The sequence below is a fragment of the Eleutherodactylus coqui genome, chromosome 6 (genome assembly GCF_035609145.1).
Source record: "Eleutherodactylus coqui strain aEleCoq1 chromosome 6, aEleCoq1.hap1, whole genome shotgun sequence".
NCBI classification, from domain to species: domain Eukaryota; kingdom Metazoa; phylum Chordata; class Amphibia; order Anura; family Eleutherodactylidae; genus Eleutherodactylus; species Eleutherodactylus coqui.
In genome coordinates, this window is record NC_089842.1 from 17898677 (window position 1) to 17911222 (window position 12546).

The 12546-nt window shown below is 50.1% G+C and overlaps 1 protein-coding gene across 2 annotated transcripts in view; it reads left to right on the forward strand.

Annotated features, from left to right (window-relative positions):
- TMCO4 (transmembrane and coiled-coil domains 4) overlaps positions 1-12546 on the forward strand; it is a 69302-nt gene that overhangs the window by 36425 nt on the left and 20331 nt on the right. For both annotated transcript variants that reach the window (XM_066606374.1, XM_066606373.1), the window contains exons 6-10: positions 1210-1307; positions 2489-2632; positions 2793-2912; positions 2991-3155; positions 11511-11647. In XM_066606374.1, the coding sequence (XP_066462471.1) occupies positions 1210-1307; positions 2489-2632; positions 2793-2912; positions 2991-3155; positions 11511-11647 (664 nt within the window). The remainder of the gene's footprint in view (positions 1-1209; positions 1308-2488; positions 2633-2792; positions 2913-2990; positions 3156-11510; positions 11648-12546) is intronic.

A 12546-nucleotide genomic window follows, 5' to 3' on the forward strand; every position in this document is an offset into this window, starting at 1 on the left:
TCCCTTGCATTACTCAGCAGGGGGCAGCAGTGAGCTCAGAATACTTTTCCCAGGATAAACACAATAAGAAGTCTTTGCTGCATCTTCCAAGTTATCCGCTCAGACTGAAAATTCATTTGATAGCTCCTTTGCAGTGTGAATGGTTCCTGTAGAACTCAACTTCATATTAGTAGTGAGCGGAGTTGTTCTTTAAAGGGGTTGTGCTATGGATATAACTGTAGTCGCCTGGGGTCTAACTATTGCGACCTCACTGATCACAACAACTGGATGGTTGGTATGGTGGTCAAGCTTCTGTTCTACCATTGCATTAATTTCTGTGGAATTGCTGGAGGTAACCGGGTACAAGTAATCTGCTGTCTCTGGGAGTCCCATAAAGATGAAGGCTGCAGTATTATTCATGCTCGACTTCCAATTTATTCATCCAGGGGCACAAAGAACCCTGTTCTTGTAATCAGTGGAGGTCTCTGTAATTAAACCCCCACCAATCAGACACTTGTAAGCTATAATTTTGGCACAGACCCTTTAAATAATTGTGTTTGTTCCTTTGTGTCCTAATTGTTCATTTCTTCTATTATATCGCAGTAGGGGGCCCTGTAATGGTGGTATTTGCACTTTGGACACTCCTTCACCCCATGAGTCCTTTGAAGTATTTGCTTATATTCATTTCTCCGTTCCTGATTGCGTTGGCGGATATCGCGCTGATCCCATCCTTCTCTTGTGTTGTTGTGCTTCTCAGCACCTAATTGTGTGACTTTTAGAAGGCGTCACCTGATTTTCCTGCCTGTAATTATACCGCTTGTTTTCCCCTCCTTGTCGCCGGGTTCGTTTGTTTGTACACATGATCGGAGCAGATTGTGCACATCAGGGACTCTCCAGTAATAATAGCAGACATTAGATCGGGCTTCATGACTCTGAATGTGTTCATTTGCAAAAGTTCTTCACATTTAGACTGTGCCACTCCAGCAGTGAATGGGTTAAACTGTATTTTCCCCTGCGAGAGGAAAGCTGGATAACAGCTAAGATTGCCACCATTATGGCTGCCACCACAGTGGCGCGTATACTTAGTTATGCCACAATCCATCTCCTGCTCCGATCACTGGCAGATATGCCATTCAGGATGGAAGGAAAGTTTGGAGACTCTTAATATAGACACCATTTTAGTTTCGATTTAGCAGTATTTGTTTCATATCGGTCTATGCTGTATTTCAGGTCAGTGCAGGCATCTCGCAGGAAGAAGGAAAGTCGGAAGAAGATGAAGAGATATCTGCTCATAGGCCTGGCTACTGTGGGCGGAGGGACAGTTATAGGTGAGGGTCATAATGCAAACAAGTCACAGAAAGAGGACATATCAGTTCAAAGAAAGTCACTGTCAGTGGCCATACTTATGGATATGCTGATACAAAATATGAGGGCACGTGCAGAACCACAACTCTCAGCATGCAGGCAGCTAAATTGCAATGTGGAGGAGCACTGCACAGAAGCAAAATACTGATGAATAACCTCACACGCCTACCACATATTAGGAGGGGGGCTGCTTATAATTATACTTGCACATAGATAAACCGTACAAAGAGTGGCAGATCAACTGATACGTGTGGTGCACCATGCAGGCTTACAACCTATTAATGAGGCCACATACGATTTAGCCCACAGTGGGTTACCCTGCCACTCTGGGCTCCCCAGCACTTAAAGCCAGACTGCTCGCTGCAAAAATAACGATAAATACGGGGTATTATTTAATACTTTGGCCAAAATACGGAAGCCCACAAACCCACGTCAAGGGTCCTCATTCTCTCACAGGTCTTTACACTAACATTACAAAGACATCCCAGAAACATAACATATCAATTCTACACCTGCCTTTGTAGTTTGTATCAGTAAGTATGGCCACTGGCAGTAATTTTTTTTAATTGATATGTCCTCTTTCTGTGATGTTAGTGTAGGGACCTACAAGAGGACGAGGACCCTTGACATGGGTTTGTGGGCTTCCATATTTTGCCAAACTATTAACTTCTATCGTATATTTATTGTTATTTTTGCAGCAAGCAATCTGTCTTTAAATACTGGGGAGCCCGGGATGACAATGCCAGTGTGGTTCACTTTTGAGGTGCAGGGCAACCCACTGGGCTGAATCATATGTAGCATCGTTAATAGATTGTAAGCCTGCATGGTGCACTACACATATCAGTTGGCCTGCTACTTTTTGTATGACTTATCTATGTGCCAGTATAATACTAAGCACCCTCTTCTCCTAATATGTGATAGGTATGTGAGTGGTTGTTCATCGGCATTTTGCACCTTCTCTATATTGCAGTTTTGCTGTCTGCATACTGAGAGATGTGGGTCTTCACCTGCCCTTGTATCTTCTATCAGTAGGCATGGCCACTGCATTGATTTTTTTTTGTGAAGGTCATAATGCTCCACACTATCATCATGTGACCTGGTTCCATCATGTGACATCTTTCACCCATTTCTCCTCTGAAAACAGGACTGACGGGAGGACTGGCGGCTCCACTTGTAGCTGCAGGAGCAGCCACAATCATTGGGAGCGCTGGAGCTGCAGCACTGGGATCCACCGCTGGCATTGCTATCATGGCATCTCTCTTTGGAGCGGCAGGAGCTGGGTTGACAGGTAAGGGGTAATTATAAACTTCCAGAATCATAGACTTGTCTTTTGGAATCTATAAGATCTTGAGAAGTAAGTCCAGTGATAGAACAAGGATTTGGGGCTTTTTTTCTGTGCTAGCTGGGTCATGTAGTGATTTTTACATGATGGCGACCCCCTTGTCCAGGTTATAAGATGAAGAAACGTGTTGGAGCCATAGAAGAGTTCGAGTTTTTGCCGCTGACCGGTGGGCGTCAGCTCCACATATGCATCGCCATCACTGGGTGGCTCTCCACAGGAAAATACGGTGAGAGGAGTTCTTTCTGCCAATGCAATATCTGAATGACATAGGTGGGCCCTATAGAAGTTGTGATATTTTTTGTAGGGAGTTTTGCCGCCCCATGGCAGAGTTTGTTGCACTGTACTGAACAGTACTGCCTGGCGTGGGAGTCAAAATACCTCATGGAACTTGGCAATGCACTGGATGCTTTACTGAACGGCCTGGTGAATATTGTAGCACAAGAAGCCCTGAAATACACTGTCTTGTCAGGTAGGAGTTCGCTATGTCTCTGTCTGGCTAAAGAAAGTGGGACATTTTGTATTATACCCCAGAGCTGCACTCACTATTCTCCTGGTGGAGTCACTGTGTACATACATTACTTATTCTGCACTGATCCTTAGTTACATCCTGTATTATACTCCAGAGCTGCACTCACTATTCTGCTGGTGGAGTCACTGTCTACATACATTACTTATCCTGTACTGATCCTGAGTTACATCCTGTAGATCTTTTTATTATAAAAGTGAAAAACATAACAATAAACAGAACATAAATATCGCTCACTTGGCATAAGACATAAACATAAAACAAAACCAAATCATCACTTGTGTTATCTGTACTTTGCCTTACTTCAGGACAAAGGAACAAAAGCAAAAGGTCCATCTGGTCCAAATAATACACACCGCACACTACACCAACCTGCACTCCAAAACTACACTCACTCATCCTCACCAATACATATACACTACATACTACATATAACAATATACACACGTTAGAAAACATCCCTAACTCTCAGGATCCAGCCTGAAATCCCAAAAAAAGAAGAAAGAAAACGACTAATAACCAAAGCAATTATATAATAACAATAATGCAAATAACAAAAGTAGTAACAATAAGAACAACCCAATACCTTTTTTTTTTTTATATTTTTTGCAAGTTTTTTTTTTTTTTTTTTTAATGCCCACCACCTAAAAAAATAAAACCTTACATAATCCTAAACTAACCCTATATCCAGACCAAACCACCACACACCCCAAACAACCCCCTACGGTGCAGCCTGGGAGCCACGCCTGCATCCCAAGTCCGTGCTCAATGTCTATGTCCAGGACGAGCCGAGCTGCACCGCATACACACACCCTGCCCGCCGCAGCCTGAGGGCCACGCCCGCACCAACAGTCCGTGCCCAGTGTTCATTGTCCGGGACGTGTCAAGCTACGGCTGAGGCATAAATCCCCCCCCCCTCCCCCCAATAAACCCCCACCCAACCTATCTATAACCCCTAACCCTATATACAAAACAAAACATAACATAACATAACATATAACATCTCTTATACTACACAACTACAAACCAACACTACATATTAATACCCGAAAGCCTAAGGTTCAGTTACCTGCAGCCGTACATACTTTATCTTTGACCGAAAACAAAAACTCTACTAGTGTCACACACAGCCCTCCACAAGGACTGGATATGATAAGCTGGGCACCGACCAAATAGAGAAAAACTATCCCTATGGTTAATCTGTCCCTACAATGTCCCTACTCCTTCCCTAAAACTTACTCCAGAGAAACTGTCCCTACCTCTCCCTATTCTGTCCCTACAAAGACCCTAACAATAAGAAAAATGTCCCTAACGAAATACAAACCCTCTCCATAGGAGAGAGGCCTTAGTCGTGCCCAACCTCTCATAATCCAGAGAGCGCACCTTCACCAGGTCACCCAGGATGTTTCTATTCACCTCATCCACGGGGAGGATTTTCTCTTCCGTCGAAACTAGACACCGTGCGTTCCAAATGTGAAACCTGACCACTAGGCTGACTAAGAATAAAGTGCACCGGTCCCTGCGACCAAGGTCCCCGAATGCCCCATAGACCCATTCCGCATACGAGAGGCGTGCCAACCTGGGCCAACCAATGGAGGCTCCCACCCGTTTGTACACCTCTGTATTAAAGGGACACTGAAGCAGGAAATGCTCCATGCTTTCCAGTACGTTGCTGCACTCCTGGCGGGGGCAACCCCTATCCACCAGTGGCCTGCTCTTCAAGTTGCCCCTTACATACAGTCTCCCGTGGAAACAGCGCCAAGTCAAGTCCCAAAACTTCAAGGGGATCCTGTCAGAATTCAATAAACGTAACCCTCCCTCCAGGTCCCGACTTGGGCAGTCCTTGAGCGCCAGGGGCTTCTGGAAATGGGTCAACAGAACCCTCTTATCGAGGAGTTTCCTCGACAGAGTTCTGATCTCCCACATCCCCAGACCCCACCGACGTATCATCTTCAGAACCACGGTAGCGTAAGCCGGAAGATGCCCGTGCGGCGTGCGAAGATCCTTCACTCGCCCTCCTGTCTCCCATTCCTGGAAGAAAGGCCGAAGCCATCCCCAACAGGAGAATACCCACGGAGGAGCCCTCTCTTGCCAGAGGTTGCCTATATTGATCTTAACAAAGGTGTTTACGAGAAACACCACGGGGTTGACCATAGATAACCCCCCTAGTCTCCTCGTGCGGTACGTGACATCTCTCCTAATTAGGTTCAACCTGTTCCCCCACAACATGAGGAAGAACAGGTTGTAGACCCGGGTCCAGAGAGGTTCTGGCAAAATGCATACGCTGCCCAGGTAGATGAATAAAGGGAGCAGGTATGTTTTGATCAGGTTAACCCTTTCCCGAAGGGTCAAAGACCAACCCTTCCACTGGGCCACCTTCTGAGTGGCACCATCGAGCCTGACCACCCAATTTTGCATGGGGTAATCTCCCCGGCCAAATTTGATGCCGAGAACTTTAGCCGAGTCCTGGGGCACTGGAAGGGTGTCCGGGAGACCAAATGTAGGATCTCCCCTTCCTAACCAGAGACTTTCGCACTTATCCCAGTTGATGCCGGACCCGGATGCTTCCGAGTAGCGATCCACCTCTGCCATCACGTACTCTGCCTCCCCCCTCGAGGACACAAAGACGGTGACGTCATCAGCGTACGCTGCCACCCTGAGGGCGGCTTCCGGCACCGCCCGATCCATCCCGACCCCCGCCATAGGCCCACCATCAATCATCCTAAGGAAAGGATCAATGGCAAACACGTACAGCAAGGGGCTCAGAGGACAACCCTGACGGACGCCAGACCCAACCTCAAATGGGTGACCGACCCAACCGTTCACTAGCGGGAAAGTCTCAGCCCCCGCGTACAATGTCCTGAGCCAATTGACAAACCCCACTGGCAGGCCATATCTCAGAAGAACAGACCAGAGGTACTCGTGATTAACCCGATCAAACGCTTTGGCCTGATCCAAGGACAGCAGGTACCCCTCCCAGTGACCAGCCCTACCCTGCTCCACTGCCTCCCGGACACCTAGAACAGCACTAAAGGTGCTACGGCCTGGAACAGAGCAATGCTGGGCGCCCGAGAGGAGCCGGGGTGCAAACTTGACCAGCCGATTAAACAGCACTTTTGCCAGAACCTTCCTGTCCGTATTGAGAAGCGCTATGGGACGCCAGTTCTCAATACGGCTCGAGTCTTTACCCTTTGACAGAAGGATCAAAGCCGACCTCCTCATTGACTTTGGGAGAGTGTCCGAGGAAAGACACTCATTGAAAACCTCAGTCAAGAGGGGACTCAAGAGGTCCTTAAAGGTCTTATAGTACTCAGATGTTAAGCCATCCGGTCCTGGCGATTTTTTGAGCGCAAGCCCATCAATCGCCAGTTTAACTTCCTCTATGTTGATCTCCTCTGTCAAAACATTAAGGGAGAGGTTATCCCCTGGCTCAGGAACAGCTTCAGCCAGGAAAGCCGACATCACATCTCGATCTAGATCCCTCTTCCTCAAAAGGTGCGAGTAGAAGGATCTGATGACTTCCAGAATCCCTGATCTGGACCTGTTCAGAGATCCCGTACCGTCGATCAGTCCAGTGACAACTTTACGATTCACTGACATCTTGCAGTTTCTGTAAGGGTCAGGTGAGTGGTACTTCCCGAAGTCCCTCTCAAAAACCAAAGATGCGTGCCTATTATACTGGCACCCTTTGAGCAAAGACTTCACTCTGGAGATCTCCTCGCGGCTACCTCCAGTCGAGACGAGATGTTCGAGTTTCCTCCTCAGGCCCTGATAAAGACGATACTTACTCAGGCTCCTGAGGCTAGAGAGCTGGCGGAAGAACCTCGCAGCCCTGATCTTGAACATCTCCCACCACTCTGACGTACTGCTACAAAGATCCAGTAATGGTACCTGGCTCTGCAGAAAATCCTCAAAGGACTGTCTTATCTCTGCTTCCTCCAGGAGTGATGAATTCAGCCTCCATAAGCCTCTACCCATCCGGGGGGTCTCTGCAACATTCAGGGAAAACAAAATCAGACAGTGGTCGGAGAATTCCACCTCAACAACAGAAACTGGTGAAGAGATGGCTTCCTCCTTCAAATAAAACCTATCTATTCTAGACCTGCACTCGCCTCTATAATAGGTGAAACCCGCGTGGCCTGGGGTGTGCCGGATGTGGACATCCACCAGGCGAGCTTCGCTAGCTATGCTATTAAGCGCGACGCTATCATAAGTCAGCTTGCCTAGGGAGCCTCCCCTGTCACGGGTCCTCGTGACTGCGTTAAAGTCACCCCCAAAGATCACCTGCCGATTAGTAAAAAGGTACGGCTTGATCCTCATAAAGAGATCCTTGCGGTCCCGCTTGGTTTGGGGACCATAGATGTTGATTAGCCGAAGCTCTTGTCCCTTCATGAGAACATCCAGGATCAGGCACCTCCCTATTTCTAACTCAATAACCCGTCGGCATTCAACTGCTGCGGTAAAAAGTACCGCCACTCCGCTATATGGCTCGGCCGCAAGAGACCAATAAGATGGACCAGACCTCCATTCCCTCCTTGCCTTGTGCACAGCTGCCAAATTTGGCAGCCTGGTCTCTTGCAAAAACAAAATGTCGGCTTCAACGCGGCCGAGAAAATCAAAGGCCGCAAATCTAGCCATATCAGACTTAATGCTGGCAACATTAATGGATGCCAGCGTCAACGGAGTGGGTGCCGCCATCATTGGTGATTGAGTTAGATGGCTTTCTTCTTCCCACCCCCCTTCTCATCAGGGTCTGAGGATGACCCCTTGCCACGTTTCTTGGACACTGAAAGGTCCATGGCAAGGGGCTCCTCAACCTCGTCCTCCTTGCCACTGGGCTCTGGGCCAGCCCTCCCCCTGGATGTCACCAAACCCCCACAAGAGGAAGGCTCAGCACCCCCTGTAGGCCTCACGCTTGTCCTAGGCACCTCTCCCTCCGAGGACGAGAGAGCTTGGTACCTGTTGGAGAGCCCAAGAAGAGGAGAGTTTGGATTGCCTTCCTGCACCTGGCCCGTTGCAGGGGAAGATTTCCCTTCCCTTTTTTTCATTTTCTTGGAGCCCTGCTTGCGCTTTTTCTTTTGCCACTCATCCTTGCCCTCACCCACACTTTCATAGTGGGAAGAATCTGAATAAGTGGCATCCTCTTCCCTTTGGATCCTCCTGACCTCCTCATCCAGCTCCCTGTCCCCTGGAGCCTCAGCCACATGATTTGCGTCCGGAGCAGGGGCCAGCATTGACCCACCTGCCACCTGGGTTTCTACCAGCTCCCTGCCCCTTCCGCGCTTCTCTTGGCGCCTTAGCTTGGCTGCCCCAGCATGTTTGTTCTTCCTTGGCTCCTGGGCTCCATCGCCTCTGCTGGTCCCCTCCCCTGCAGAAGCAACCTCACGGCTCTCCTCCGCTGGGGCCATGACCGCATTGGCGAAAGAGCGCGGACAGCGACTGAATGGGTGACCGAGGTCACCACACAGGTGACACCTAATCTCTGCACAAGATGCCGCAAGATGACCTACCTCGCCACACAGAGCGCACTTGATGACGTTACAGGCTGCACTCAAATGTGTGGGGTCGCCGCACTTGTGACAGAGCTTCGGCTGCCCCTGGTAGAAGGCCAAGATACGATCCCTGCCAAGGAAGGCCGCGGATGGTATGTGGGCCACCGAATTCCCTGAACGCTTAAGTTTTACCATAAACGTCCAGGCTCCGGACCAGATGCCGTGTTCGTCCCGGTTCTTATTGGGCATATCCACCACCTCTCCGTACCGACTTATCCAAGTCATGATATCATAACAAGAGAGGGACTCGTTACGAGTCAAAACGGTCACTCTCTTGACTCCAGTCTGGCGGGTTACCACTTGTGCAGTGAAACCGCGCCAGCCGGGCTCGTCCTTCATCAGCTCATAATTCCCCCAGAAGAGCTCCAGGCCCTCCGGGCGAGCAAAGCTGATGTCGAACTCAGACGAGCCGTAGGGGTGGATCAGGGCATAGATGTCATTTGCCCTGAAACCCATCTTCAGCAGAAGCTCCACCACCTTACTCCTGGATGGGCACGCGTCATTGCCTCTCCACTGAAGACGAGCCACATTCCTACGGCCAATGTCCTGCCCGGTTGTCGGCAGGGACCAGACAGTCTCCCCCCTTTGTTCTCGGAAGGCACCAAGACCATGTCTCTCCACCCAGAGAGACAAATCCACAACTCTGCCCCCTACATTCATCGAGCTCTCCCCCCTCCTCAAGGCCTCCAGGAGGCGCTGTTGCAAAACGCCGTCCCCAGAGCCCAAAGACAAGGAGGACGCCTCTCCCGTCCCTCCAGCGGCGACACTGGCATAACTTCTACCAGATGTTGTCGCCGCTGGAGGGGCGACTGGATCCTGACCCACGCCCTGACTACCCTCCGAAGCCCCACCCACCCGTACACAAGGTGGCATACTTGCCGGGGAACCGGGGACAGCTGTTCCTGCAGGAACAGGGGCAGCAGGAACAGGGGCAGCAGGGGTACCAACAGCCGCATCCATTACCTCACTCACTTCTCCATTCGCTGCTGGACCAGGACCCATGTAATCTTTACCATTAACTTTCCCTTTATGCCCTGAGGGCAAGTCCATGGCACTTCCGGTGGGTGGCTGAAGATGCACTTCAGCATTTCTCTGGACATTGGTGGCTGTAGCTCCGCCCACCTTAGCCACTCTAGGAGTTGTAGTTCCTCCAACTTTCCTTGCAGGATCTTTACCATGTGTGGGAGGATCGGCAGACCCAGCCACCACCCCCTGCGCCCCCTCCGCACCGGAAAGGCGCTTTAGGGACACAGGGGGGACAGCTAAGCCACCACCGGTGGGACCTGGTGCCGGATCACGCCCCCCTCCCACTGGGACGTGACCAATAGCGCCAGCACCTCTGGACTGGCCGCGACTCTTCGCTTTCCCAATGCTCTTCTCCACCTCCTTTACTCCTCCATTCCCACTACTAGCACAAGTGGGCTTGGAGTTTTGGGCCGCATTAACCCTCTCTTCCCCAGTCCCCTGCACCGGACCCACCACAGAGCCCGGGACTAGGAGCTCAGGGTTACCACCCTGGTTTGACTTTGCAGCCAAACCAGAGTGCTTGGTGACATAAACAAACTTTTCTTCAATATACGTTTTTTCCTTTTTCCTCCTCTTTTTGCTTGAGGTCTCCGGGGGTAAATCATTCCCGAAATAGCAAGACTGCAGCCTCTCTGGGGACTCTTGCAGCTGTATCTGCCGCATTATCAGCGCCCCCTCTCCACTGCTGCTGCAGCTGTCATCTGTGTCCTCTGAATCAGACTCGCCTGATGTGGAGGGCAGGCTGACCTGTTCAGCTGGGATGCTGGGCCCTGTAGTCCCACCTGGCAGTGCTGATTGCTGCTCTCCAGAGCACCCAGCTCGACCATCCTGAGCAGCATCGGATTCCACCGAGCTGCTGCTGCTTGAGTGCCTCGCAGAGCGCTCTTTAATAGCACCGCTGCTCACAGATGCCATTTTGATAAACCTCTCGTCATTTAACAGTTTTTCTTTGAAAGGCCCGCTTCTTTCCAGGATCCTTTCCCTCTCCTCCGCATAAAACTCAATGGCCTCCTCACAAGCTTCAATCTGCCGTGATATGGCCAGTTTCCTGGTACGGGATTTTGCCCGCTTCGCATCATGTCGGGCAGCGTGCAGCTCCTGCGTATATTTATTCAGCTGCCTCCCGACATGTCCATAGTCCTTCATATATTTGGCGATACGGGTTGCCACATCCGTTACAGACTCGCCCTCCCTGCGATCAGCCCAACTTGCCTGCAAACGTTGTTTTGCCGCATGGTCCTCCACTCTCTTCCTCTGGCTGCGGGTCCTCTTGGGCTCCTCCAGGGGAGTCAGGGTGACATTGCTGCCACTCCGACCAGGTGTTCTCCCCTCCTGGGGTGCAGTCCTCCCTCCCCCTGACCGAAGCCAGAGGGAGGAGGTCCGGGACTCCATGGCTGGAGCAAGCCCAGCACCTGTAGACTTTTCTGGGTAAGATTCCTCTCAGTGGTGACCACACCCTGGATCCTGCAGAGCTCTCACACACCCAACCTTCTCCAGAGATGCACTCACTATTCTGCTGGTCGAGTCACTGTGTACATACATGACTTCTCCTGTACTGAGCCTGAGTTACATCCCGTATTATACTCCAGAGCTGCACTCACTGTTCTGCTGGTGGAGTCACTGTGTACATACATTACTTCTCCTGTACTGAGCCTGAGTTACATCCCGTATTATACTCCAGAGCTGCATTCACTGTTCTGTTCTGTTCTCTTGTCTCCAGGCATAGTGACTGCCCTGACGTGGCCGGCCTCGCTCCTCACCGTGGCCAGTGTCATTGATAACCCGTGGGGTGTGTGTCTTAGTCGATCTGCTGAAGTAGGGAAGCATCTGGCACATATACTGCTCAGAAGACAGCAGGTGAGGAGGGAGATGGGAGATGGTGTCAGACAGGGGTGGTTCTGGATCAGTGTGTCAGTGCTAACCTGTCAGGTTCCGGATTACTGGACTCTGGAGTGGAAGGACATTTGTGTAGATAGAATCCCCTCTCTGTGATTTTGTACTCCTGTAGTCGGTCTCATGTATTATTTCCCCTCATCCTGCTGTCTCTTTTCTACTTGCTGCTAGATCTGTCTCTTTCTGCCTTTCTCTTATGTCTCTTGTGAGACAAAAAATGATCATAAGGCATAGAAGACAGACAGCGTATGAAGGTGACAGACAACCGAGATGAGAGATAATCTACCCCGTCTTACTACACATACGGTAATAGATAATTGTCGGCCACATCTGCTGATTATGGCAGCAGCGGCCGATCGTATAATGTGACTGCGGGTGTCCTGACTGCCTCCTGATGGCAGAAGATTCTTTCCAAGCAGGCTTCATCAAGTGTTTATTGGGTGCCGGGAGGGATGGCTGCCCCAGCTGACGACTGTCTGATGTATACGGGCAGATTTATTCTCTTCCTCTCTCTCGCACCCTCTGTTTGTTGTTATCGCTCTCTCTTTGGCCGGTCTCACACAACTGGATTTGTATTGTGGATTCTGAGATCGCATTGAAAGGCATGTAGTTTCAATTTTTTCCTTCACACTCGCGAATATAAATTGCGTATTCTGCAAGCAGAGGAAAAATCGCAGCATGCTCTCTTTTGCCAGAATTAGCAAGGACGGCCTCTATTAAAGGGGTTGTCCCGCGGCAGCAAGTGGGTCTATACACTTCTGTATGGCCATAATAATGCACTTTGTAATGTACATTGTGCATTAATTATGAGCCATACAGAAGTTATAAAAAGTTTTATACTTACCTGCTCCGTTGCTAGCGTC